This window comes from Sminthopsis crassicaudata, chromosome 2 (genome assembly GCF_048593235.1).
Source record: "Sminthopsis crassicaudata isolate SCR6 chromosome 2, ASM4859323v1, whole genome shotgun sequence".
NCBI classification, from domain to species: Eukaryota; Metazoa; Chordata; class Mammalia; order Dasyuromorphia; family Dasyuridae; genus Sminthopsis; species Sminthopsis crassicaudata.
Genome location: NC_133618.1, coordinates 456,820,420 through 456,843,885, shown reverse-complemented (window position 1 = coordinate 456,843,885; position 23,466 = coordinate 456,820,420). Strand labels below are relative to the sequence as shown.

The following is a 23,466-nucleotide window of genomic DNA, read 5'->3' as shown; positions in this document are numbered from 1 at the left end:
TTCTTGAATCTCTTCACCCAAAAGAATATCTTCTTGAAAGAACAACCTTGCTTTCACTTTTGGAACTGTAATTAGAAGGCAAGAACAGATGGTAAAAACTCAATTTAAAACTGTGAGTCCATGACTCTAAACCTTAGGTGCCAGATAATTGTTCACTTGCACTAGGAGTGGGATTTGCATTCCCTTTATGTGATGGTGCTTCTAGCTGTATAATGATGAGGAGTGTGTTACTCAGGATAGATTCTTTTGATGGTACTGCCTGCTAAGAAATAGAACTTCAGCTAAGTGAGCAATGGGATATAAAAACCACCTCCCAATATTTAATTAAAAGAAACAAACATTGGTAATGGAGAAGCTGCCATCAATTATTTAATGCTTAAGAAAGGAATGGAAATAAATCCTGAACCTGAATATTTTACACTCCACTGGGGAAATGCGGGCTAAGCGCCCGCCAAAGAGTTTTCCAGTAATGAAAATGATTCTCAATCCACTTCCACCCCTTGGCCTTGTTTTACAAATTCTTAGACAACTTGAGTAGACCCAAGGAAGTTGCTCATGAATAATGGGGCTTAAGTACAACATCTTGAAGAGTATAAATAAATATATTATCTATTAATGTTATTATTGATTCCAATATTTTTTTTTAACTTTGGCAAAGTAAAATACAAATCCCCTTAACAGACAATCAGCTTTCAAGTTAGAGTTCTCTAAAGGTCCACAAAGTCACTGCATTTTCAATCACATATGAACCTGGTGGTTTAAGATGTTGAAAACATTCTGATCCGCAAAAAACAGTATCCCCAAAGTGGTATTTATCTTCTTAGGGAGCACTGGACTTGTTACACATTGGTAAAGGTGAGTGAGTCCAAAGGCAATACTACTGGGCTACATTTGAAATGCTACTGAAGAGCCAGCCATAAGGAGCTGGGGGAACAGATCCCAGTAGAACATGCAGATCAATCATCAATGCAGAGAACCTTTTGTTGGCAGGTAGAATGCTACTTGGAGACAAGCCAACAAGCCAAGAATCCAAAGGAAAAACAGGAAAATCAACAAAGGTTTGTTTGCTGGTGAGACATTTCTTAGTCTCTATGATGATTAAAGCTGGTGAAGACTTGGAGAGGCCTGGTGGCTAGTCAGAGGCCAGTTAAACTGTCCGACATCCTCAATGCCAGTTGATACTTTAAAGCTTTATCTTTAGAGGCAAACTAAAGGACAGGACTTCTAAACACTGAAGCTTGAATTCTAAACCTATCCAACTAGAATTAGGACACAAAACTAATCTATGGCATGAAGGACACCCACAGATCTATCTGGAGAAAGGGTGGCTATGATGATGAATGCCAGCTCCCTTTAAGGGGTAGAATATCTTCTTAAGTGGTAACTATAGATCTTGATGCAGTGATCCCAACAATCCAGCACCAGCAGCTGCCCTTTAGGAGTAAGAGCAATGTCTACAGGGCAAATGAGTCCCTCCCGGATAAGGACATTATAGCCACCACCCTTAGGGAAATGCAGGATCTCCTTTCGGCTGCTATCCGCAACAATGAGGTCCCCACGAGCATCCACACACATACCAGCAATACAGCGGAAGTCTTCATTTTCAGAGAAGAAGTGGCTGATCTGACGGCCCAGCTGCCCATCAGGACCCACAGAACCAATGGAGAAACCACCCTCAAGGTGGTGTTCAATCTGTCGATTCTCCAGGTTGAGGCCCAGCCCCTGGGTGAAATAGATAGTGCCCTCAGCATCACAGGTAACAAACTTGGGCCGAACAGCACCACAGAGACAATTGAATTTGACGACTCCGGCTGATCTGTCAACTGTAAAACACCATAGTTTGCCTCCTTCCACATCAGTGACCACAAACTGGCCTGAGGGCAGGGCAGTAATGCCCCAGGGCTTGCTCAGTTGACTCCTATGGCAAGCAATACAATGACCTTCTAAAGTATACACTTTGACAGAGTTGTCATAGCTGTCAGTCACACCAATCAGTCCCTGACAGTTCATGGCCACTGACAATGGGGTCAGATTGGGCAGATCAGCTCCAAGGAAACTGAGCACAAAACTGTCAATGCCACTGGGGCTGCGCCGAATTTCCTTCAGAAAGCCTTTGCGGGAGAAGACCTGGATCCGGAAATTGCCTCGATCAGCCACCAGTACTTCACCCTGATTGGTGACATGGAGACTGACAGGCAGGTTGAACATGCCTGGTGTGCTCCCCTTAGCACCCATCTTCTTGATAAAGTGGCACTGTTGTATGCTGGCTGTCGCCTCAGATTTTCGCTGACGAGAAGGCGAAGACCGAGGACTAGGAGTCATATCATCTGGGCTCCCATCCATCTCCCGGATTGTTATGGAAGTGGCGTCAACCTCTTCAACCCAGGGCTCATCTATATTGACTGTTCGGGGCTTCTTGACTGCCTGGCCGATCTGGAGTGGGCCAACATGACCCATCTTGAGGAGCTCTACATCCTGCAAGGTCAGTTCCTGTGGTAGGTTGGCTGTCAGCTCTGGCTCCTCCTCATCAGCTATCTCTTCCAAAATAGCCACATCTGCCTGTTTGAGCTTGGCCAGGAAGTAATCACAACGAGACACAGCTTGTACCTCTGCAATATTTAGCAAGTATCCCTGTTCTTCCATCACTTGGCTATTAGCCTTTTCCACCTCTGCCAGGGATCCTGTGAAGAATTTGCGTGAACGGGCCAGCTCCTGCTGGATTCGCCGTTCTTCCCGTCCATATTCCTGTAGAACTGCCTTGTAGCGGCTCTGCAAGTCTTTGGAGACCCTTTCCAGGGTCTCCTTCCTCAGTTGCAATTCTTTGACCACCTCCCGCAGCTCAGCAAGCTTCTCACCAAAGTGATGGCGCCGCTCCTCAGCCGCCTCCTTGATGGGGAGCACAAAGTGTTTGGGCAAAGAGTGCTTCGCTGTCCTACAGGGCTCACAAAGCAATATGCCACAGCTCTTGCAGAACTGTCTGGGTAGTCTCCGCCCACAGGCCCGACACATCAACATCGATACGGCCTCATTCAGCCCACCTGTGTCAATGATCTTCAATATGGTCAGGTTGTCTGCTAGCAAGGATAAGTTGGTGATGCGTGTGACCTTGCTACAGAAGGGGCAGCGGACACCATTGATGGTGCTTGCCAATAGTTTCTCCAGACAGTGCCGACAGACAGTGTGGCCACAATGAAGGAGTTTGGGGCGTAAAACCTCTTCAGTAAAGGATTCCAAGCAGATGGGGCATTCTAGCACTTCACGAAGAGCATCCAGATTCATTTGAGAAGCTGTAGCCATGGCCAACTGAGAGAAGCTTTCAACTAGTGTAGCCTGAAATACAGTAACTCACTGCTTGCTTTCATTCCATAGGGTTTGGGTTCCTGTCAATGAGAAGAGGGACAACAATAATTTATTTCCCTAGCCCCTAAACCCCACAAACATATCTATAATCTATCACTGATAAAACCTAGTTGGTTATTCCCAACTTTATTAGACAGACTCATCCCAGAGCCCATAGTTCTCAGTTTCCTCCTTTTAGTATTTTATATGGTTTAAAATTCAGTCCTTTAAAAAAAAAAAAAAAAAAAAAAGGCATGAGGAGCAATAACAGAGGAAGGAAGACACTAGAAATAAATAATTGTCTTACAAATCCAAATACAGCTTGTGTATTCTTATGATGTACAGATGGCCAAAAGAGAGAGAGGTTGTGTGGGCAATGCAGAAATGTAGGAAGCACTTTGAAAACATAATTAACTCTCTCTTGTTTGTATTAATGTTCTAAGGAAGGGAAGAAGCATAGATAATCAAATATATTATATTCAGCTTTAGAAGAGTGAGATAGAAAAAGATGAAACTGCATATACTAAAAGTACTCAACTTTTAAGTATCTGCCCCAGATTCCTTGAAGATTCAAGCTCTTCCACTAACATCCTGAACCAGATAAGCAAGGGAAGACTTTAGCCACCACAGAAAATCCAAAAAGCAGATACCAAGCACCTACTATACAATGTTATATAAATGCTTACACTTACAACTGGCATCTTAGGGCTCCATCCATGAAATCTCTTAATCCAAAGCCAAGGTCTTCAGCTTTTTTTGTTTGTTTATTTGTTTCATTTTGGTTTTGCATAAGCTCTGGACCACCACAATGAATGTTCCATTTAATGAATAGATACTGTGTGTAATAACCCACAATGCAACAATCTAGTATTTCTGAGGCTGACCCTATAGAAGGGTTAATGAGACAATTCCATCAATTTTTGAAATGCTAGAAAATTTTACAGCTATAGTTGTATACATACATGCATGTGTGCATATGTTTATGTGAATATATACATAGTATACATATAAATATGGGGAAAATTATACCAGTCTTTCCTTTCTTAAATTTTTCTTTCCTCATCTCATATCTCTCTCTCCCCTTCTCTCCCTTTCCTCATCCCTTGTCTCCCTCTTGGGGACACAGAAATGCTTGCCATTAGAGCATGAGTTCCCATGGTTGAGGTATCAGACAAGGATATTGTCTTTTAATAGACACTTGCCTTTAAATATTATATATAAAAGATAGAATCAGTTCTTTTTTTCTTCTACCCATAAATATTACTAGATGGTGTAGTAGACATAGCACTAGGCCTGGAGTCAGGAACATCCAAGTTCAAATTTTACCTAGTTCATTTACAGTCTATGTGACTCTGGACTATTCATTTAATCTTTGCCTCAGCTTCTTTAAATGTACAATGGGGTAATAATTGCATCAAACTCGAGTTGTTAAGAGGATCTAATGAAATATTTTTAAAGCACTTAATACAGTTTCTGACATAAAGTAAGCATTTAATATTTGTTTTACCTCCATCACTTCCCAAATGCTAGATTAGAGCCCAAGCATGAAGCATATTCTGTAAAATCATCATGATTTAGATTCTAACAACAAGATACATTCTTAGGGTAATCCCATGTCATATATATATCAGGGCAAAAAAAGACCCAAATGCTTTGAGATTGCCAAAATTAAAGAAATCTAAAAGAGGCATCTTTGCTTTTTTCACCAAGGCTTAGAGACCTTGACCCCTTTCCAGACACCAATCAACTTGGAGCCTCACTCAGTATCTTCCAAAACAAGCTACCACCTAATTTAATTATACAGGATCCAGTGTGCATGTGAAAATATTTGAATTGAATCTTAAATTTTTATAGTACTTTAAAGTTTCCAAAGTGCTTTTCCCAATAGAACTTTGCAAGGTGAGTAATTTATAATCATTTCCATTTTACAGATGACAAAAGTGGAGGCCAGAGAAACATCCCGGTTACTATGTAGCAATATAGAAATTAGACTACAAGTGTTTGTATTCCAAACCTAATACCCTTTCTACTAACACCATGGTTTATGTCTATTCAATGAGAAGAGGTTGAGTTCAGGACTTCCAATTTGCATGCACTTATATAGAAAGGAAGTGACTTCTCTGTATTGGTTCTATGATCTGGAACAGAAAAGAAGAATCCCAGTATGCTTCAATAGCTTTAAGTCATGCCCACCTTGGAAGCACAGCTCTTTAAGGATATTAGGCAAGACAAGAGTGACTAAATTTCCCACAACTTGTCTACATGCTAGAAGCATCTCTTAGATCATCTAATATGGGAGAATCCTAAAACAAAAGGTAAGAGACAGGCTATCATTAAATGGAGAGGCTTAACCTATCCAGGACATTAGATCCTCAAACAAATTAAGCTTTCAGTTGAAATCATCCTACCTTCCTACACTGGCATGAGTGGATGTACCAGCAGGCATTTTCTAAAGTCAACTTAAGCTGAAGGCAAAAATATAGTTTTCCAGCTCGAGGCCTTGAAATATAATGTGCATTACAAATATCCCTTTCCCAACATACATATTTATGCTGTTTATGGGCCAAATCAGTTTAGGTATGGTTTTGTGGATTATTCTCTCCCCTATTTTTATGCAAGTTTTCCAAGATACAATTTCTTGTCCTGAATAATAGGATGACCATTAGGTAAACAGCTGGCTTCATACTTTACATATTCTCCCCTGGGGAATGTTCATATGTGTTCCAGAGCAGGTGGTGGGACTAATAATCTTCAATGAAGCACTGTTACCTCAAACTGATATTAGCTCAGTTTGGGTGTGCTAGAGCAGGGAGAGCTATTTAGGACTGTTCAGGTACACTGGCTGACAACAGAGATTAAACTCATCAGGCAAGGACATCAGGCAAGCATAAACACTAAAGAGGGAAAGGGGGAGAAGGTTTACAAATGACTCACTATAGCAAAAAAGATAACCTCCAATCATTCAATCCTACTCTTCTTATGAAAAACCACAGGGCCTGGAACACACAATAAGAAAAAGAGGATCTGCGTACCTATGCATAACAGAAACAAACCTGTCAATGATGAAATCAAGTGCCATCAGTTAATGAGTTAATAGTAGGTTTGGTAGAAATTTTTTGCCTGTCTTCTGTCTTTGTCTGAATCTTGAAACAGAATTCCCTATATCTTCCACAAACATTTGGATATCAGAAAAACTAATAACATCCTAGCAACCAGTATTACTCAGCTACGCCTGAAACAGCACAGTAGGGGGAAGGAAAAATCATCCTCCCACTCCCAGGTATTTCCAAACTCACCTCAACTTACTTGTTTAATCAGAAATAGGACAATGAAGTCAGATCACTTGGGTTAAAGACCCATTTCAGCTGTGTAATTTTAGACATGTGATTTCCCCATTGGTGGGTCTCAGTTTCTTTATTTGTAAAATGGGGAGTGCTGATGGTCAAAACAATCTCTGAGATTCCTTCTAGCTCTGTATTCTATGATCCCACATTATTTCTGCTCTTTGGCTACCTATATTTGACTCAGTTGAGTTTAGGGCAGGTCTTGATGGAGAAAATAACAATATAGGGAAGAAAGTTTAAAGAGGATAATGGAGGCCTATGGAAATCCCTAGAAATTTGTCCAAAAAAAACAAAGCTACCCTTCCTGATGCCCTTCCCTCAAAACATTATAAAGGGATAGGATTCAAATCTGTAAGAAGTCTTAGAGATATAATTTCCCTTTTAAACAGATCAGGAAACCAAGTCCGAAGAGATTGCGATTTGTCCCAAGTCACATAGTAAAGTACACACAGAATCTGAAACTGGGTCTTTTAATAAAAATCCAGTACTTCTAAAGTCGTCCCTTTCCTTTGAAAATCCTCTTACTAACATATGTGCCTCCTTATTCTCCAAGGGCAGCACAGGAGAGTTCTATAAGGCACTTGAAAATAGCTGATCATATTATGAGGAAGCAAGATTGTGTCTGTTTAAATTGTTAAGAATTTGAAGAAATCGGGGGCAGCTAGATGGCGCAGTGGATAGAGCACCAGCCTTGAATTCAGGAGGACTCGAGTTCAATTATGGTCTCAGACACTTAACATTCACTTCCTAGCTGTGTGACCCTGGGCAAGTCACTTAACCCCAGGGGCAGGGGGGGGGGGGGGGGAAGAATTTGAAGAAATCACCACTATAGCACATCAGACCTGTGATTATTTAGCCTGTTTGAAGACTTCCAAGCAGCAGGAATTCATGTTCTCAAAACAAGTTATCTACTTTGGGAAAGTTCTAAATGTTAGGAAATTCTTCCAGATAACTTGCCCAAACTCTGAAACTTCTAGCCATCAAAAAGAACAAGCAGGCTTCTTTCCTCACAACCTCTAAGATACTTGAGAAAAGTCATCATCATGTCCTAACTTTCCTCTGAGGGGCAGGAAAAAGACTTGGACTATTTAACAGAATCATGTATTTTGACAAATGATATAGGACTAGGGTTCTAAATAGTTCTTGCTTTCAATTTGGATTCAAGACAACCTGACCTACCCCAACTCCCAACTCTCTCAGTCTAGTATTTTTGGGCATGTGATTTCACATGACAAATTCTATATCTCATCTATACTATATTATTAAACTGTGAATCATGGCTGAAAACAATAATCATCTGATAGCCAACCTTATGGATATGAGCTCCTCCTTACTTAACTAGGGTGGCCCTTGGATGAGAAATGCAAAATATATTCCAGGGTATTTACTCAAAGTCTTTCAAACTGTCACCTGGTATAGCTTGTAAGAGCCCAAGATTAGCTCCCTTTCATGGCAAGGCAAAGGATTAGAGAATTTCTGAATTTAAATAACCCCCCCCCAAAAAAAAAAAACTCCAGTTGAGTGTAGTTGTAGGATCTTGTCTATGCAGACAGATAGTATAGTGACTAGAGTCAGAATGAACTACATCTTTAATGGGGTCTCATTCCCTTAGTGGATGTATGTCCCTGGGCAAGTCACTTAAGACATTAAGCGCCTCGGTTTCTACATCTGTAAAATAAGGATAACAGCTCCGAGGATTCTTGTAAGGATCAAATGGGATGACAATTATAAAGTGGGTACTACTGTCTGGCACATGGTAAACTCTATATAAATGTTAGCTATTATTATTACTATTGCTATTACTATAATCATTATTGCCAGGCAGTGTCTCAGAAAACAGTTGGCTCTTTCCTCATCACTGTTGTAACTGGCTCTGTTATTTGCTGAGTAATACCATCATCCACTCTAAAATGTCCCGGAGAAATGATAATGGCATTTTACTTTTTCTTACTTCTGTTGAATTTTAGTGGAAGGGACCAATCATTTATTTGGCTCCTGCTGCTGTGTGTTAGGCCCTGTACTCAGCAGTTCTCACAAGTCTCACCTGATTCTTCCGGGATTAAGTGACCAGTCCTACAGCCACGGAGTGCCTGGGAATGAATGTGAGCTAACTCCTCTAACCCATGGCTGCCAGCAGGGAACGGGCCCCAGGACGGAGCTCTATCAAGCCTCATCAGCCCGGCTGCACCAGTGTCTGGCAGAACTTCAGATTTCATGAATCCAAAGATCATCTGATCACTGCTAGGTCTCCGGAGGAGAAGATTCTTGTTCTGGAATGGTTAAAGCTGGACAGCCTCTGGGGCCCCTCCAGTCTGGGAGTTTGAAGACCTTTGATTTCTCCCTGACTTGAAGACTACCGTCAGTGAGCAGCCATTTTCCCATTCCCCGTAGCAGTGACAGCTTTATCACTTTCTAGGCCATCTGTCCTTGGGTTCCCGTGAGTTCTGAGTATTGCAGGAGGATGCTGCATGAAAACCTCGACTTGGCTCTTCAGTGAAACCAGCGGGGCGTCAGAGGGACGCGCAGACAAACTATGCTCTCATTACCAGCCGAGTTTCGGAAACATGGGAAGTCACGGCTAGAAGAGCTCCTCGGACACGAAATGTTAGCACGCAGACTTTCAGAACTAGAAGGGCTCTAAGAAGCACTTGCGCACTCCCCTTCGTCTGAGAGAAAGGGAAACGGGCCTCACGGGATCCTGTGCCTTAGGCCTGACACTGAGTCTGCCGGAAGAACCGGCCTAAGGGCAGGGCTGGAGAAAAGGAAAAAAGGAAAAAACCGGACAGAAAAGAAAACCGGACAAACCTTGCCTATCTTCTTCCGACATTTCACAAATAGGAGCGTGTCCAAGGTCACACAACTGATTAAGGAGCTAGCCCGGAACTCCTCTGAGCTCTCTCCACCACGAACAGCAGGTCCCTAAAACGCTACTTTGAACGGACGCATTTGGGGATGGAGCAGAGGAGGGCTCAGTTAGGCTCGCCCTAATTAAAGGCCATGACTGGTCCACTGCTGAGGACGGGCCCCTAGTGCCCCGTAAGCCCCGCCCCCTCGCCTGAGGCCCCGCCTCTCGCCAGGCTGCCCCTTCTCTGAGTGACAGACGGGAATCCCGAGCACCTTGCATCCCACTCCGCCGGGCACCACACCCGAACTGCCCCGTTTCCACAATTTAGACAGACCAAAACCTCCCGGCCTCCCTCATTTACGACCCTTCCCCACTTCCCCAACGACCTCTGGAAGGCCCCTTCCACCCTGGTTTCTCCTAAGGTCATTCTTCTAAACCAGCTTCTCCCCCCCCCCCAGTGTTAGGTTCTCTGCATCCCCCCCACTCCATCCCAGGGTGTCCACCATTAATGGCATTCCCAGCTGTCCCCCAAGCGCACCAGCCCGCGGGCTCGGGGGACGGAGAGGGTCTCCAGTAGTCCCCCTCCCCCGTTTTCTCCCTGCCCCCTACTCTCCTCCGCCCCCCTTCGACCCTCTGCCCCTCCCCCCTCGGGGTTTCCTAGATCCGGACCGCTCCATTCCCTGGACGAAGCAAGGTGTGGCCAGGAGATGGAACGCTAAGGCTCTCTCGCTGCCCAGAAAAGGGCGCACACCCTCCGCTCCCCGCTCCCGCGACCCCCAGTCTCCCCCGCCCCTCCTCTCCCTACCTCTCTACCTGGCCGCCTGCGGCTCTCGACGCAGCCTTTACCGATGGTTTTTCTGCGCAGGCGCGAGCACGCGCCCCCCTGGAGGCCAGCGAAGGTTCGGCATACGGTCTGTCACTCGAACTTTGCTTCCACCTCCTCCCACCCAGATCGTCTGGGAGTTGTAGTTTTTTCTGTAGCTTAGCTAGCATGGCCTGGGAAGAGTATAGAAAAAATAGAGGGGCGTGGAGCCCGCTGCGGATAGACCGGGAATGAGGAGGGGACAAAGGAGGTCTGCCACTCTGTGTCAGGGAATGGGAAGCAGGAGCGTTCGTGAAATGTAGCATTTAGAACAGAAAGAGACTTTCCCAAGAAATCCAACCGACTCCAAGGGCCTCCACTGGTGAGGAGACTGACCATCTGCTGCGGCAGCTAGGGACTCGAGTACCACGGACGGAGCAGCTTCCAGTTACGCCTCCATTCCGTGTAAACAGATGTACGTTAGGCCCAAAAAAGGGCTCTAACCCCCTCCTTTGAGAAGGATGGAGTGCGAAACATTGCATATCTTCTCAGACTTTTTCCATGTAGTGACTGGTTCCCTGGGGCATTTTTCTCTTCTCCCTCTCTGTCCCTGTCTCTCTGTCTCTGTCTCTTTCTCTGTCTCTCTCTCTCTGTCTCTGTCTCTGTCTATCTCTCTGTCTCTGTCTCTCTGTCTCTGTCTCTCTGTCTCTCTCTGTCTCTGTCTCTCTCTCTGTCTCTGTCTTTGTCTCTGTCTCTCTGTCTCTGTTTCTCTGTCTCTGTCTCTGTCTCTCTCTGTCTCTGTCTGTCTGTCTCTGTCTCTATCTGTCTCTGTCTCTGTCTGTCTCTGTTTCTCTCTCTGTCTCTGTCTCTCTGTTTCTCTCTCTGTCTCAGTCTCTCTCTGTGTCTCTGTCTATCTCTGTCTCTCTCCTCCCCTTTAAAATTTTTTGTTACATGAGATCCCTTTCCTGAAAGGGGGGAGGAAAAGAGCTACTGGGAGAAATTACGGCGATATGAAAAATAAGAAAAAATGAACAATGCATACAAATATGTGTGAAGTAGTTAACGACTTATACAAGGTAATAGGTTTGGGAAGGGCTTCATGAGAAGAATGATGCTAATACATGTCTTAAGGGAGTAAAAGGCTGCTCGAGGCAGTGGGAAGCAGGAAGGAAATTCCAGGAGTGAAGGATGACCAGTGCAAGGGCAAAGAAGGGAGATGAAATACCCCGAGTAATAAGACGAAAGAGAAGGCCGTTCTGTCTGAATCACCGAGGAAAGGAGGAAGAATAGTGCCCAGAGTAGTGGGGAACAGGCCGATGCCAGCCTGGAGAGCGCTTTAAAAACTCAACACAGGAGCCTATGATTTATTCTCAAACGAAAGAAAGTCGCTGGATGTGACTGAATAGAGGAATCACGTCTCTCGGTCTGAGCCTGATGAGAACTACTTTGGAACAGTGTGTTGGATGGACTGGATTATGAGAGTTAAAATGGGAGACAAGTTAGTGGCTATTTTCTAGAGATCTTAAATGTCTTACTCAGTGGTCACAGAAGTGTTAAGTGGTAGAGTCAGTATTCAAACCCAGATGCTATTTCTCCAAGTCTGAAGCCTCTTTCCACTCCACAGGCTTGTTGAAAGTCACACGGGTATACAGGTGTGTATATAATTGCTATGAGGGAGATGAGCTAAGAGATGTAGTATAGGCAGTGGGATATATTGGGAAGAGCTCTAAAATGTGAGCCAAGATACCTGTCTTTGAATCTCCCCCTCTAGTCTCAATTTCCTCATTTACAAAATTAATGGTTTGGACTAGATGGTCTCTGTTTCTTCCTAGCTCTAAAACTTTATTTTCTGTTCTTTTTCTGTTTTAATATCCCTTGTAGTGCTAACTTTCCTTATTCTGTGTTCTAAGATTACATTCAGCTCTAACATCCTATAAGGAAGTAACACTTCTAAGTAATGATTTCTAGAGAAGTCACATATATGAGCAAAGAGTCATTGGGATCCCCTGAATGCACAGGATCACAGTCACATAAATGGCAAAGAAGCTTGTGCCTTGTATTAGAGGATTGAGATCCTCTAGAAAAATTGATTCCAACTTTTTAAAATATGTGAACTCCCCACAAGTATTGTGGGATTCATTGATTGCATGATAATAAAAGTAAGTAATTTGGGTAGCAAATTTATAAAATATATAAAATTAATAAATATTATAAGCAATTTAAATATATGATAATATAGATATCATGTATTTTTGAAAAATAGAAACATGAGGGATATTCAGTCCATAGAAGGTGCATTTGCTTATGCATTATGCTTAGCAATACTGAATATTTTTTTAGAGCTAAATAAGGATTGAATTTGTACTGTTTGGAGCACTTTAAGGATCCCTTGAAATAACTTTACAGTCCCCTGCCTCCCCCCAGCCCTTGACCTACAAATTGGATTCTCTAATTTTGCAGTTTGGAAAAGTGAGACCAAGAGAAATGAAATTGCCTCCACAACCTCATATAGCAAGGGAAATGACCATTAGGAGCACAGGTATTCTGCCTCCAAAATAATATGCCCTTTCTACCTTAGCATAGTTTTGTGCTGGTTAGGCTGTGTTCCAAGGGACCCTGCATCTTTATTAGCAGACTTCTGTGTCCTACACCAGGGAACTCAGCATTGCACTATCATGAATAGGGGATATTTTAGTAGTCTGAATGATGAGCTGATGCAAGGGAGGTTTCACTTTCACAGTTGCCCAAGGCACCACATTCTCTGAAACATGCTTCTTCTTGCTGAAGAGGGAAGCACACTTAGCCGATGGCTGATTAGCTTTCCCTGAGGAGCTGTAGACCAATGGTTTCTGGGCAGTTTCCAAGGCAGACTGCAGGTGATCTGTCAGAGTGTCTATGACCCTGACACTGAGCCCAGAGGACTGAGTAAAGTGGTAACAGGAGAAGTATCAAAGGGGTCACCAATATTATGGCATCTGTGGCAACAAGTGTTGAATGTAGGAATGAACTAGGGAAGCACTTTGGCCTTAATTCCACCCCAATTTCTGCTTCTTTTCCTCCATTTTTCATGCCTGCCTCCCACTCTGACTCTGATCATCTGAATCTTTTGAGTTAGAAGGAATGTCAGAGCTCATGTTTCTAAGCAGGAGTCTCAGCGGTTCAGTGCATGTGAGGACAGAGGACCTGAATTTGAGTACCATTTTTGCTACTGACTACCTAGATGACATTGGATTAGTGGATTCACACCTCTGACCTAAATTTCTTTTTGTATAAAATAAATGGATTAGGTCAAATAAATGGAGAAAGAAATGGCCAGTATCTTTGCCAAGAAAACCCCAAATGGGGTCATGAAGAGTCAGACATGACTAAAAATGACTGAAATGGGACAAATAAATGATCTCTAATGTCTCTTTTAGCCCCAAACCTTCTGATTTCTGTAAAGTCAATGGCAAGTGGTCAAAGGAAAAGTATTTCATGGGTTACTCACTGTGGGAATTCAAAAAGTACCAACTTATTAAATGCCTGCTGTATGTAGGAAATTCTTCTTGGAGCTGAGAGAGATAAAAAACTTAGAGAAGATATTGTCCCTGTTTTCATTAAGCTTACAGTCAAGTAAGAAGATAAAAATTAAAACATATGAAATTAATACATGATATGACATAAATTATTATATTAATTTATTAAAGTATTGCAAATGAGAGATCCAAGGGTGAAGGTTTCATAGTGGAAGTACAATGTAATATGAGTTGCATTTTAAAGTATGTAAGAATTTAGTAGCTAAAGAGGTGGATGGAGAGCATTCCCAGCATAGGCTACAGTAAGAAGTACCAAGAAATGAGCAGAAACTCATATAGGGCTGAAGACCAAGCAGGCAGTATGAAGTGCAGAGGAAAACCCTGTGATGAAAGTCAGGAGTCCTGATTTTTAATATGTCTCTCTAAGAACCTCAATTTGCTCACAAACAAAATGAATGGTTTAGACTAACTAATCTTTGAGGTATAGGAGACATCATGGTACATTAGGATAACAGGAAATTTTAACTGGAGCAGAGACAGGAGGATAAAGTAATAGGAATCAAGGTTGGCGAGGCATCAGATGAGAGAATGCCTTGAATATAAGATCAATGAAAAATCAAACTCTTTTCAGGAGATGATACAAAGTCCTGGCAGATCTTTGAGTCAGTGGGTAGCATGACTTGATTTATATACAAGAAATATATTCTGGCAATAGAATGAAGATATGCATATATACAAACTAAGCAATTAACAATACAAGATGAAGGCATAAGGTATCACAAGATAGGATGTGATAAGTGCTAAATGATTCATACAAACTATAAATGCTACGAATTCACAAGAGAGCACAGCAGTCTCTGCAGTTTGGGAATATTTCCTTACATTAGAGGAACATGAGGCTTGCAAAAGCTTGAACCACCAGCTGTGTAGGACATCTGTCACTTTCAAAACAGATAACAGTCAGATCTCTTATAGTGGGGGGGTGGAGGGGAGGGAGAGGAGAGAATGTCCAGTCCATGTACTGCCTGCAAAATCATTTGCTAAGGCAACCACAGGTAATGATGAGTTGAAAGTTAGGTTCGACAACCTCCCTACTGCTTGAGTTCTAAAAGTTGATCATTTTGTGAATGATGTTATAAATATAAATGTTATAAAATATAAAAATGGCTGTTGGCAGAAAAAAGGTTCCCCACCTCTGACCTACAGCTTGGGTAAACTTAGGTGGGCAATAAATTGCAAATTACAGAGAGAACATTAGAGATTATTTTCAGTTTGGGAGCAAGGAGTTCCTGAAACATTTCCAAGGTGGAGATTTTGTGAAAACTGTGTGTGAGATGGGACAGAAAAGAATGTGAACAAGTAGAGCAGTTGGCCTTTAAGAGAAACAAATGGTCATTTGGCCCTCCTTGGAAGAATGGGAGAGAACCTACCAATTCCTAAGCATTCCATTCTACTTTCATACAACTCTAATATAACTCAGGTTTTTGTTCTTGGCTTTCCCACCTCTGTCTCCCCTCCCCAGACCTAAATTTGCTTCTTTGTAACTTCTTCCCATTATTACTAGTTCTAACTTCTGGGGTCAAATCTAATGACCCTTTCTTCTGACATTTCTTTGAACACTAAAAGACAATTGTCATTTCTTCTCTCAGTCTTTTTTCTTCCAGGCTTCTTGGTCCCTTCAAATATTCCTCATGTGCCAAGGACTAGTTACCCTTTTGCAGGACACACTCCAGCATATTAGCAGTGTTTTAAAATTCAGGTTCCCAGAATTTCATATAATCCTTCTAATGGGGTCTAAGGCCAAATATAGGTGAATGAATCATCACCTCCTTATTCCTGTGCCTCTTTTGGGGGCAGCCCAAGTTCTTCTTCTTCTCCTCCTCCTCCTTCTTCCTCCCCCTTACTCTCTCCCCTCTTTTTTTCCCCCTTCTCCCTCCTTCCTCTCTCTTCCTCTCCTCCCTCCTCCTTTCTTCTTCCCCCTCTCCCCCTTCCCTCTTTCCCTCTTCCTCTTTTCCCCCTCCCCTCCTTCCTCCTCTTTCTCCCCTCCCTCCTCCCTTTCTCCTCCTTCCTCCCTTCTCCTCCATCCCCCTCCTCTCCCTTCCTTCATCCTTCTTATCACATTACTGTCTTATATTGAGCTCAAAGTCCACTAATATCATCTTTTCCCTCCCCAATATCTTTTAGACAAAATATATTTAACAATGATTCTTCCAACCTGTACTTTGATAAATGTTTCCTGTTTAACTTGAGTATAGGACTCTATACTCAAACCAAATTTTTAAAAAATTATTATTAAGTTCAGCTGTCAAGTTCTATTTGTATCCTGACTATAATTCAGTATTGAACTCTCTAGATTGATATGTAAATTTGATAAGCATTTTATCTGTGCCCATATCTAAATAATTGATAGCAATGATAAAGCTGATTTATATGTTTCTATACCAAGGAACCCTGACCAAAATGACATTCAACCATTGACAAATGCTATTCGAATCTAAGTCTTTACATCTTTTCCAAAGACAAGTACTTTTTCAAGACTTTAAAGCTCTTGTTATTATTGTTCAGTTGGGTGTAAGCCTTCATGACCCTACTTGAGATTTTCTTAACAGGATTACTGAAATGGTTTACAGATGAGGAAAATGAGACAAAATGGCTAAGTAACTTGCCTAGGGTCATACTAAAACACTGACTAGCAGGATTTGAACTCATGAAGATAAAACTTCCTAACTCCTGACTTGAGTCAGGAGTCTATATACTGCTCCAACTAGCAGCCATTTTTGAAAGATTTATGGCAGGACCAGAAAAGAGTAAATGTTCTCAAATAAGAAAAGAGACTCTATATACTATAGGCCAGGGAGCTTGACAATGATTCCTGGGAAAATTCTAGATTGGATTACTAAAGAGATGGTTAATAAACATATAGAAACACAAGTAGCCATTCCAAGGAGTCATCATGTTTTATCAAGAATAAGTTATACCATGATAAATGTGGAAATAGATTTAGAAGAATTATACATATTTAACCTATATTGAATTACTTGCTGTCCAGGGGAGGGAGGAGGTGAGAAGTAAGGGAAAAAAATTTTAACATAAGGTTTTGCAAAGGTGAATGTTGAAAACTATCTTTGCATGTATTTTGAAAAAGAAAAAGCTATTATTATTTTTTTTAAGAGTTATGCTAGGCTAAATTTATTTCCGTTTTTGTCATGGTTATTAAATTGGTTTATAAAGGGAATGCTATGCATTTGGAATGAAGTTTCCCTTTCTATTATTTCTTCTTGTGTTTTGTTATTTTTATATAGAAATGCTATTACTTTTTGAAGGTTTATTTTGTAGCCTGCAACTTGGATGAAGTTATTAATTGCCTCAATTAGTATCTTTGTTGATTCTCCATAATTTTCCAAATGTACTATCATATCAGCAGCAAACAGAAAAAGTTATATTTCTTCTTTATTCCTTTAATTTATTTTTCTTGTGTTATTGCTATTGCTAGCACTTCCAATATCAAATAATAGTTATGAGAGTGAGCATTCTTCAGGGCTTCACTACTGCATCTATTAGGAAAGATTTTAGTGTATCTACATTGCATATGATACTTGATTTTGGTTTTAGATAGATGCTATGTAGGACATTTAAAAAAAAAAAAAGGTCCTCTATTCTTATAGGTTTTTCAGCACAAAAGAGTGTTATGCTTTGTCAAAGGCCTTTTCTCTCTCTTTTGAGATTATTATGATATTTTGGATATTTTGGTTTCTAGTATGATTATATTGATTATTTTCCTAATATTAAACCATTCTTGCTTTCCTGGTATAAGTCATACTTAGTTATAATAAATGATTTCTTGGATAAATCACTATAGTCTATTTAACATTCAAATCAATATTCATTAATGATATTGGCCTATAGTTTTCCTTCAATGTTTTATCTTTTCCTGGCCTAGGTATTAGGATTGTATTTGCCCCCTAAAAGGATTCTGGAAGAATACTTTCTTATTTTATAAGAATAACTTGTGAAGCATAAGTGATGTGGCTGATATAGAGCATCAAATGTTGGGGTTAGGTTATGTGAAGAATTCATAATAGCCATTGTTTGGGAGCAAAAAGGAGGTTTATTTAGAGGTTACAAACAAAATGAAAAGATACAATGGAATGGTAACTATGAAACACTGTTGAGAACATGTAGTTAGCAAGAAAGGGATTTTAACAGTGTTGGAAAAGACAAGTTCTCTGGTGGAACTTACAGTTAGCCAGAAGAAAAGGAAATACTCCATGAAGTTTGGAATGTGCCCTTAGCTATCAGGCTAAACCCTAAAACCTTAGAAGAGTTAGTTAGCTATGGGAAGGAGAAAGATATCATAAAACAGAGTGGGTTTGAGAATGGTAGGGGATGAAAGGAGAGACATCATGAAGCAAGCATGATTGGGGGGACCAGAGAAAAGACCATGAGTTTCTTTTTATAAACTGAGACCTCTTCAGACAATTCCTATTTTTCTTCTCCACTTTGTGCCTTAAGAACTCACACCTTGAACATTTCTTTTCATCTAAATAGGATGGGGAAAAGGAAAAAGAATAAGGGGAAAATAGAGGTTAAGGGAGAGATCAATCTTAAAACAAATTCATATTAAGGGTATGTAGGACCTTGGTATGGGGGAGGATTAAGGGGAAAGATACTAAGAGGCAGAATGCTAAGGTAGACTGACCCAAAAGTGCAGCAATGTTAGGGTGGACCATAAGCAGATTTCTAGGGAAATTTAACCTCAGGGACATGACATTTCTGAGGAAATGGGCTATCCCTAATCTCCACAGAAGGTGAGTCTCAGGGGCTTGACATAATTTGGATTTCTGACTGGGCAACTTCCATAGAGGGTGAGACCACTAAACTAAATTGATCTCTATCAGAGCTTTTTCTCTATCTGCCCCAGGGAACAATTCCATCAGTGTTCCAATTTCTCTCTGCCAACCACACCCAGCTACTGAGGACCTCATAAGTACTATCTGTTAATCAAAAGTTTCATAAGAATTTTCTGTGAATTCATCAGGATAATTTCTATCCCTTCTTTTCCCTACCTTTTGGTAATTCCTTTACAACTAGATTTATTTACTTTTCTGAGAGTTATTTAAATTGAATTATTTAAAATCTCTATCCAGTCTTCTGATGGTTTCAATATTTTGTTTTTGAAAGTACTTTTCAATTTCTTTTGTATTCTCAGTTTTGTTGGCATAAAACTGTGCATAATATATTCTGATTATTCTTTTTATTTCTTCTAGTTTTGTTATGATTTCACCTTGCTAATTTGCTGTTTTATTGATTTGATTTTCTATTCTCTTCTTTTTCATCAGAAGAGCTGTATTTGTCAATTTTTAAAATCTTTTCAAAGAACCAGCTTTTAGTTTTATTTATTTCTATTTTTTGGTTTCCAGTTTATTTATATTTCCACTAATTTTTAATATCTCCTCTTTTATGTTTATTTGGGGTTTTAAAATTATTATTTTTTGACTTTCCTTTTTTTTAAAGTGTACATTCACTTCAAGAATCCTCTATTTTTAAATTTTTATTATTAAATTTTTGTAGAACTGCTTTAGCCGCATCCCAGAAATTTTGCTATGTTGTTTCATTATCATTATTTTATTTTACATAGCTATTAATTGTTTCTATGATTTATTCTTTGATGCACTCATTATTTAGGATTCTTGACACTATTTTTATAGGGCTATGCCATCTTTCACACATTCATCCTCTGTTACTTGGATTTATTTTCATCTTCTACTATATGCATCCTTAAAAAAAATAAATTGGTTGATGAATTTCCTTTTATACACATTGACCTCTTTAGACAATTCCTACTTTTCTTCTCCATTTGTGCCTTTAGAACTCACATTGTGAGCATTTCCCTCCATCTAAACAGAAGAAGAAAATGAAAAAGAATAAAAGGAAATTAGAGATTATGGGATGGATTAGTCTTAAGCAAAACAAATTCTTCCAAAAGGTATACAAAAATATTTATGGCTATTTCTGAGGTTCCCCTGAATTGGGGGATGTATGAACAGGTTATGGTACATAAATATTATATAATACTATTGTGCTGTAAGAAATGAGAAAGGGAACAGTTTCAAAGATATAGTGAAGTAGAACCAGAAGAACGATTTATACAATGACAATAATATGGTAAAGGATCATCATAATGACCAACCACAATTCCAGAAGACTAATGATGAAACATGATGCATGCTTCCTGACAGAGAGGGGAAAGACTCAGAATTCAGAATAAGAATTTTTTTCTGTTGGACATGATCAATGTGGAAATTTATTTTGCTGGATTATACACATTTTAATAGAGATTTGTTGTTAATAGTTATTCTCAATTGGAGTGGGGAGGAGAGTTGGAATGGAAAGGAAAAAGAGGTGGATTTTTGTTGATTAAAAGTAAAATATATATTTTAAATAGTTTTTTGTTAATTTTAGAGAGGATATTTTTGATGAATGTTGAAGTTGGAAGCCATACTGCAAAGCATTGAAAAGTGAGTGAGAGCAGTAAGTGAAGGAAAATTATAGGCAGTTTTTTTGAGTTTAGCTGTGAAAGGGAGTAGAGGTATAGTATAATAGTTTCAGGTGTATTTTCTATCTCGTCAGGAGTCCATTATCCTTAATTTATGGGCAGAAAATCCATATATCCAAAAATTATCCAAAATCCTGTTATTTTCTTAGCCAGTTATTCATTTCTAAAATTATTTCTAAAATTGTATCATCTATATCCCTTACCTTCAGTGAGCAACAGTGAGGAAAACACTACCTATGCTCTTATGTACTTATAGTCTTTGCCCAAAATTTTTAATATTTTGATAATACTTTTTTAGGCTCTTTCTAGAAGGATCCTTTGTATTCACACGATTCAAAGTGGATAGTAATTATATGTTTTGATAAGTCTTGAGAGGCTTTCTATTATGTTTTAGATACTATATGCACTTTGGGAGGATAATAGATCAATTTTTTTATTCTAATGGGTCAACAAATAGCTGCCTCAATATTCCTGAACAGGAATTCTTCATTTCTTTCTCTGACCCTTAGTGAATAATCTCCTATGTAATAGCTTCTGTGAAGAAAAGAAGCATCTGCTTCCTTCTGCTTCCTTCTCAGTATATAAAGCTCCATTTTCAGAAAAATCACCCAATTTTTAAAAATTCTAAGTATATAACTGACCTTTCTCCTTCCTCCCCTTCTTCTTCTGTGTGATATTTTTCTACTCTCTCTCATATCCTGACAAAGGCCATCTTTTCTCCACCTTCTGAGATATTTTCTTCCACTGGAGTTCCATTTCTATTTCCATAGAATTACTTTATTATCAATAATGACATGGAGTATGGAGAACTATTCCTTGAATTCCTTTATCTTCTGTTCCAGGAGGAATTACAAACACTGCATACTTAATAAAAGTCATTGCAAACTCCTTTTGTCTCAATTCTGGATGAAATTTTAATTTAGATTTCTGTTGCTGTTATTGTTTTTAAACTACTTCATGTTCACTCTTACTGTAGACTGCATGAATTAGTCTTAATCCTACAGATTTAAGATTTTTCTTGCTTAACATGTAATAGGAACTTTTGAACCATAAAAATTTAAATCAGTTAAGTCATTTTTCAGTCATGTCAGATTCTTTCTCTCACCATTTGGAGTTTTCTCAGCAATAATACTGGAGTGTTTTGCCATTTCCTTCTGCAGCCCATTTTACAAATGAGGAAACTGAGGTAAACAAGGTGAAGTGACTTGCCCAGAGTCACACAGCTAGTTAACTTATCTGTGATCAGATTTGAATTCATGGAGATGAATCTTCTTGATTCCTGGCTCAGTCTTCTATCCAAAAGTTTAAAAACACACAATGCTAGAATAAAAAGGAGGAAAAATACCCAATAAAAACAAAAAATTTCCCTTTGGAAACCAGGAACTGGAGGAAGCACTTTGCAGATAATTCAGGCTCTGGAAAACAGTTTTGACTTGCTTTTTGTCCTAAGTCTTTTATAATTAAAATCACCAGACAAAGCACCATCAGAACTAAGTGAAAAGTAAGGCAAGGGGTGGACTGAGGACACTGAAAAGCATTTCTAATTTCCAGACATTGCATCTCTTTGTGACAAGGTCTAAACAATTTCCTGAAAGGACCTTCTATTAAAATCATCTGAAAACAATTCTAAAAATTGGAAAAGGAACTTAAATATAACATAATTATTTTATGATAATGGGAAAACAAAATCAAGGCAGTTCATAAAAATTTTCTGATACAAAATAATTATAATAGCCAAGAGCTGCATCAGGAACATCAGGTCCACCTAATGGATGATATATCATGTTTTCACTGATCATCAACATAGATGGGAGCTATTCTATTTAAAACAGGTAAATAGTCACAGAACTTTTCCTCACAGCTGGCTTAATCCAGGACCTAGCTTGATTCTGGCACTTAACCCATATTGCTACAGATTCATGCTCCAAAGCCCACCAGCCAAAATCTTACCTTCCCTAGGAGTTTGAATTAGTTTAGGGAATAACATCAAATGTTTGTCTTTTTTTTTTAAAGACCTCCAATTAGGGACTACTATCTTCTTCCATAGGGGTTAGTTGAAGATTCCCCTTTACTTTCATCAAGGGATTTAAAATCATTACTAAATAAGCTGAAAGATTCCTTTTTCTCAGGCTAAACTTTAGGTCACTGTGATTAAAAAAAAAGAAATTTTACATTTCCTAAATCAATGGTATTAAACTTAAAACAGGAGCCACTAGTGTGTATATTAGGATTCCTGCTGGCCACATCTATATTTAGTTTTAACATGTATTGTTATCTGCATTTTATTGTATTTTTATTTTGTTAAATATTTCCCAATTATATTTTATTCTAGTTCAGATCACATTAAGCAGCATGTTTGATACATCTGCCCTAAATCATTAAAAAGCAAAGCCATTCTCATTAATTCTACTCATTGGTCCCCCAGATATTTTCTTTTCTCTTCTTTTCTTTTTTCTGAGGCTGGGGTTAAGTGACTTGCCCAGGGTCACACAGCTAGGAAGTGTTAAGTGTCTGAGACTAGATTTGAACTCAGGTCTTCCTGAATTCTGGGCTGGTGCTCTATCCACTGTACCACCTACCTCCCCCTCCCCCAGGCATTTTCTAGGAAGATTCTTTTTGAACTACTCTGAGGAAAAGAAATATATTGGTTAATAGAATTTGAAGCATTTCCTCTGATTTATAGAACTTTCTGAGGAGGTGTGAATCAAAGACCTAGAATGAGGATAGAATAAGGAAGAGTTTGGGAGTGTCACCTGGGATAATGTCCATAAGTTCTCCATTCTGATGAGGCAAAGTTCTTTAAGGGTATTTCCAAGAAATCTATGGAGCTAAGAGTCTTTTACCTTCTTGGAGTAGTGTTGATTTATCAGGCACAGCCTCTGGAAAATAGAACACAATCAATAAAATCAGGGAGTTATATCTAAATTGTTTTAAAAGTTCATTTTCCTGTTCCACAATACCAGGTACCTGGGGATGATATAGAAAATGAAAAACCTAGCTAAATGTACTAATGATGGGCCTAATTCCAAAAGTTCATTGTAATAAATGGGTACCCTCATGCTAAG

At 39.7% G+C, this 23,466-nt stretch overlaps 2 protein-coding genes across 5 annotated transcripts in view; one reads left to right on the top strand and one right to left on the bottom strand.

The window, feature by feature from the left end:
• Positions 1-23,466, top strand: part of ASTN2 (astrotactin 2) — a 1,161,487-nt gene that overhangs the window by 778,766 nt on the left and 359,255 nt on the right.
• On the bottom strand, positions 584-10,414 carry TRIM32 (tripartite motif containing 32). 4 transcript variants are annotated; one of them, XM_074292902.1, is made up of 2 exons: positions 10,334-10,414; positions 584-3,380 (listed from the first exon to the last, which is right to left on the bottom strand). In XM_074292902.1, the coding sequence occupies exon 2, from the start codon at positions 3,295-3,297 to the stop codon at positions 1,354-1,356; it is 1,944 nt and encodes a 647-aa protein (XP_074149003.1). In that variant the 5' UTR covers positions 3,298-3,380; positions 10,334-10,414; the 3' UTR covers positions 584-1,353. The 4 variants fall into 4 exon arrangements, with proteins under 4 accessions (XP_074149003.1, XP_074149006.1, XP_074149004.1 ...); XM_074292905.1 differs by having other exon boundaries at positions 10,342-10,401; XM_074292903.1 differs by lacking the exon at positions 10,334-10,414 and adding an exon at positions 9,489-9,697.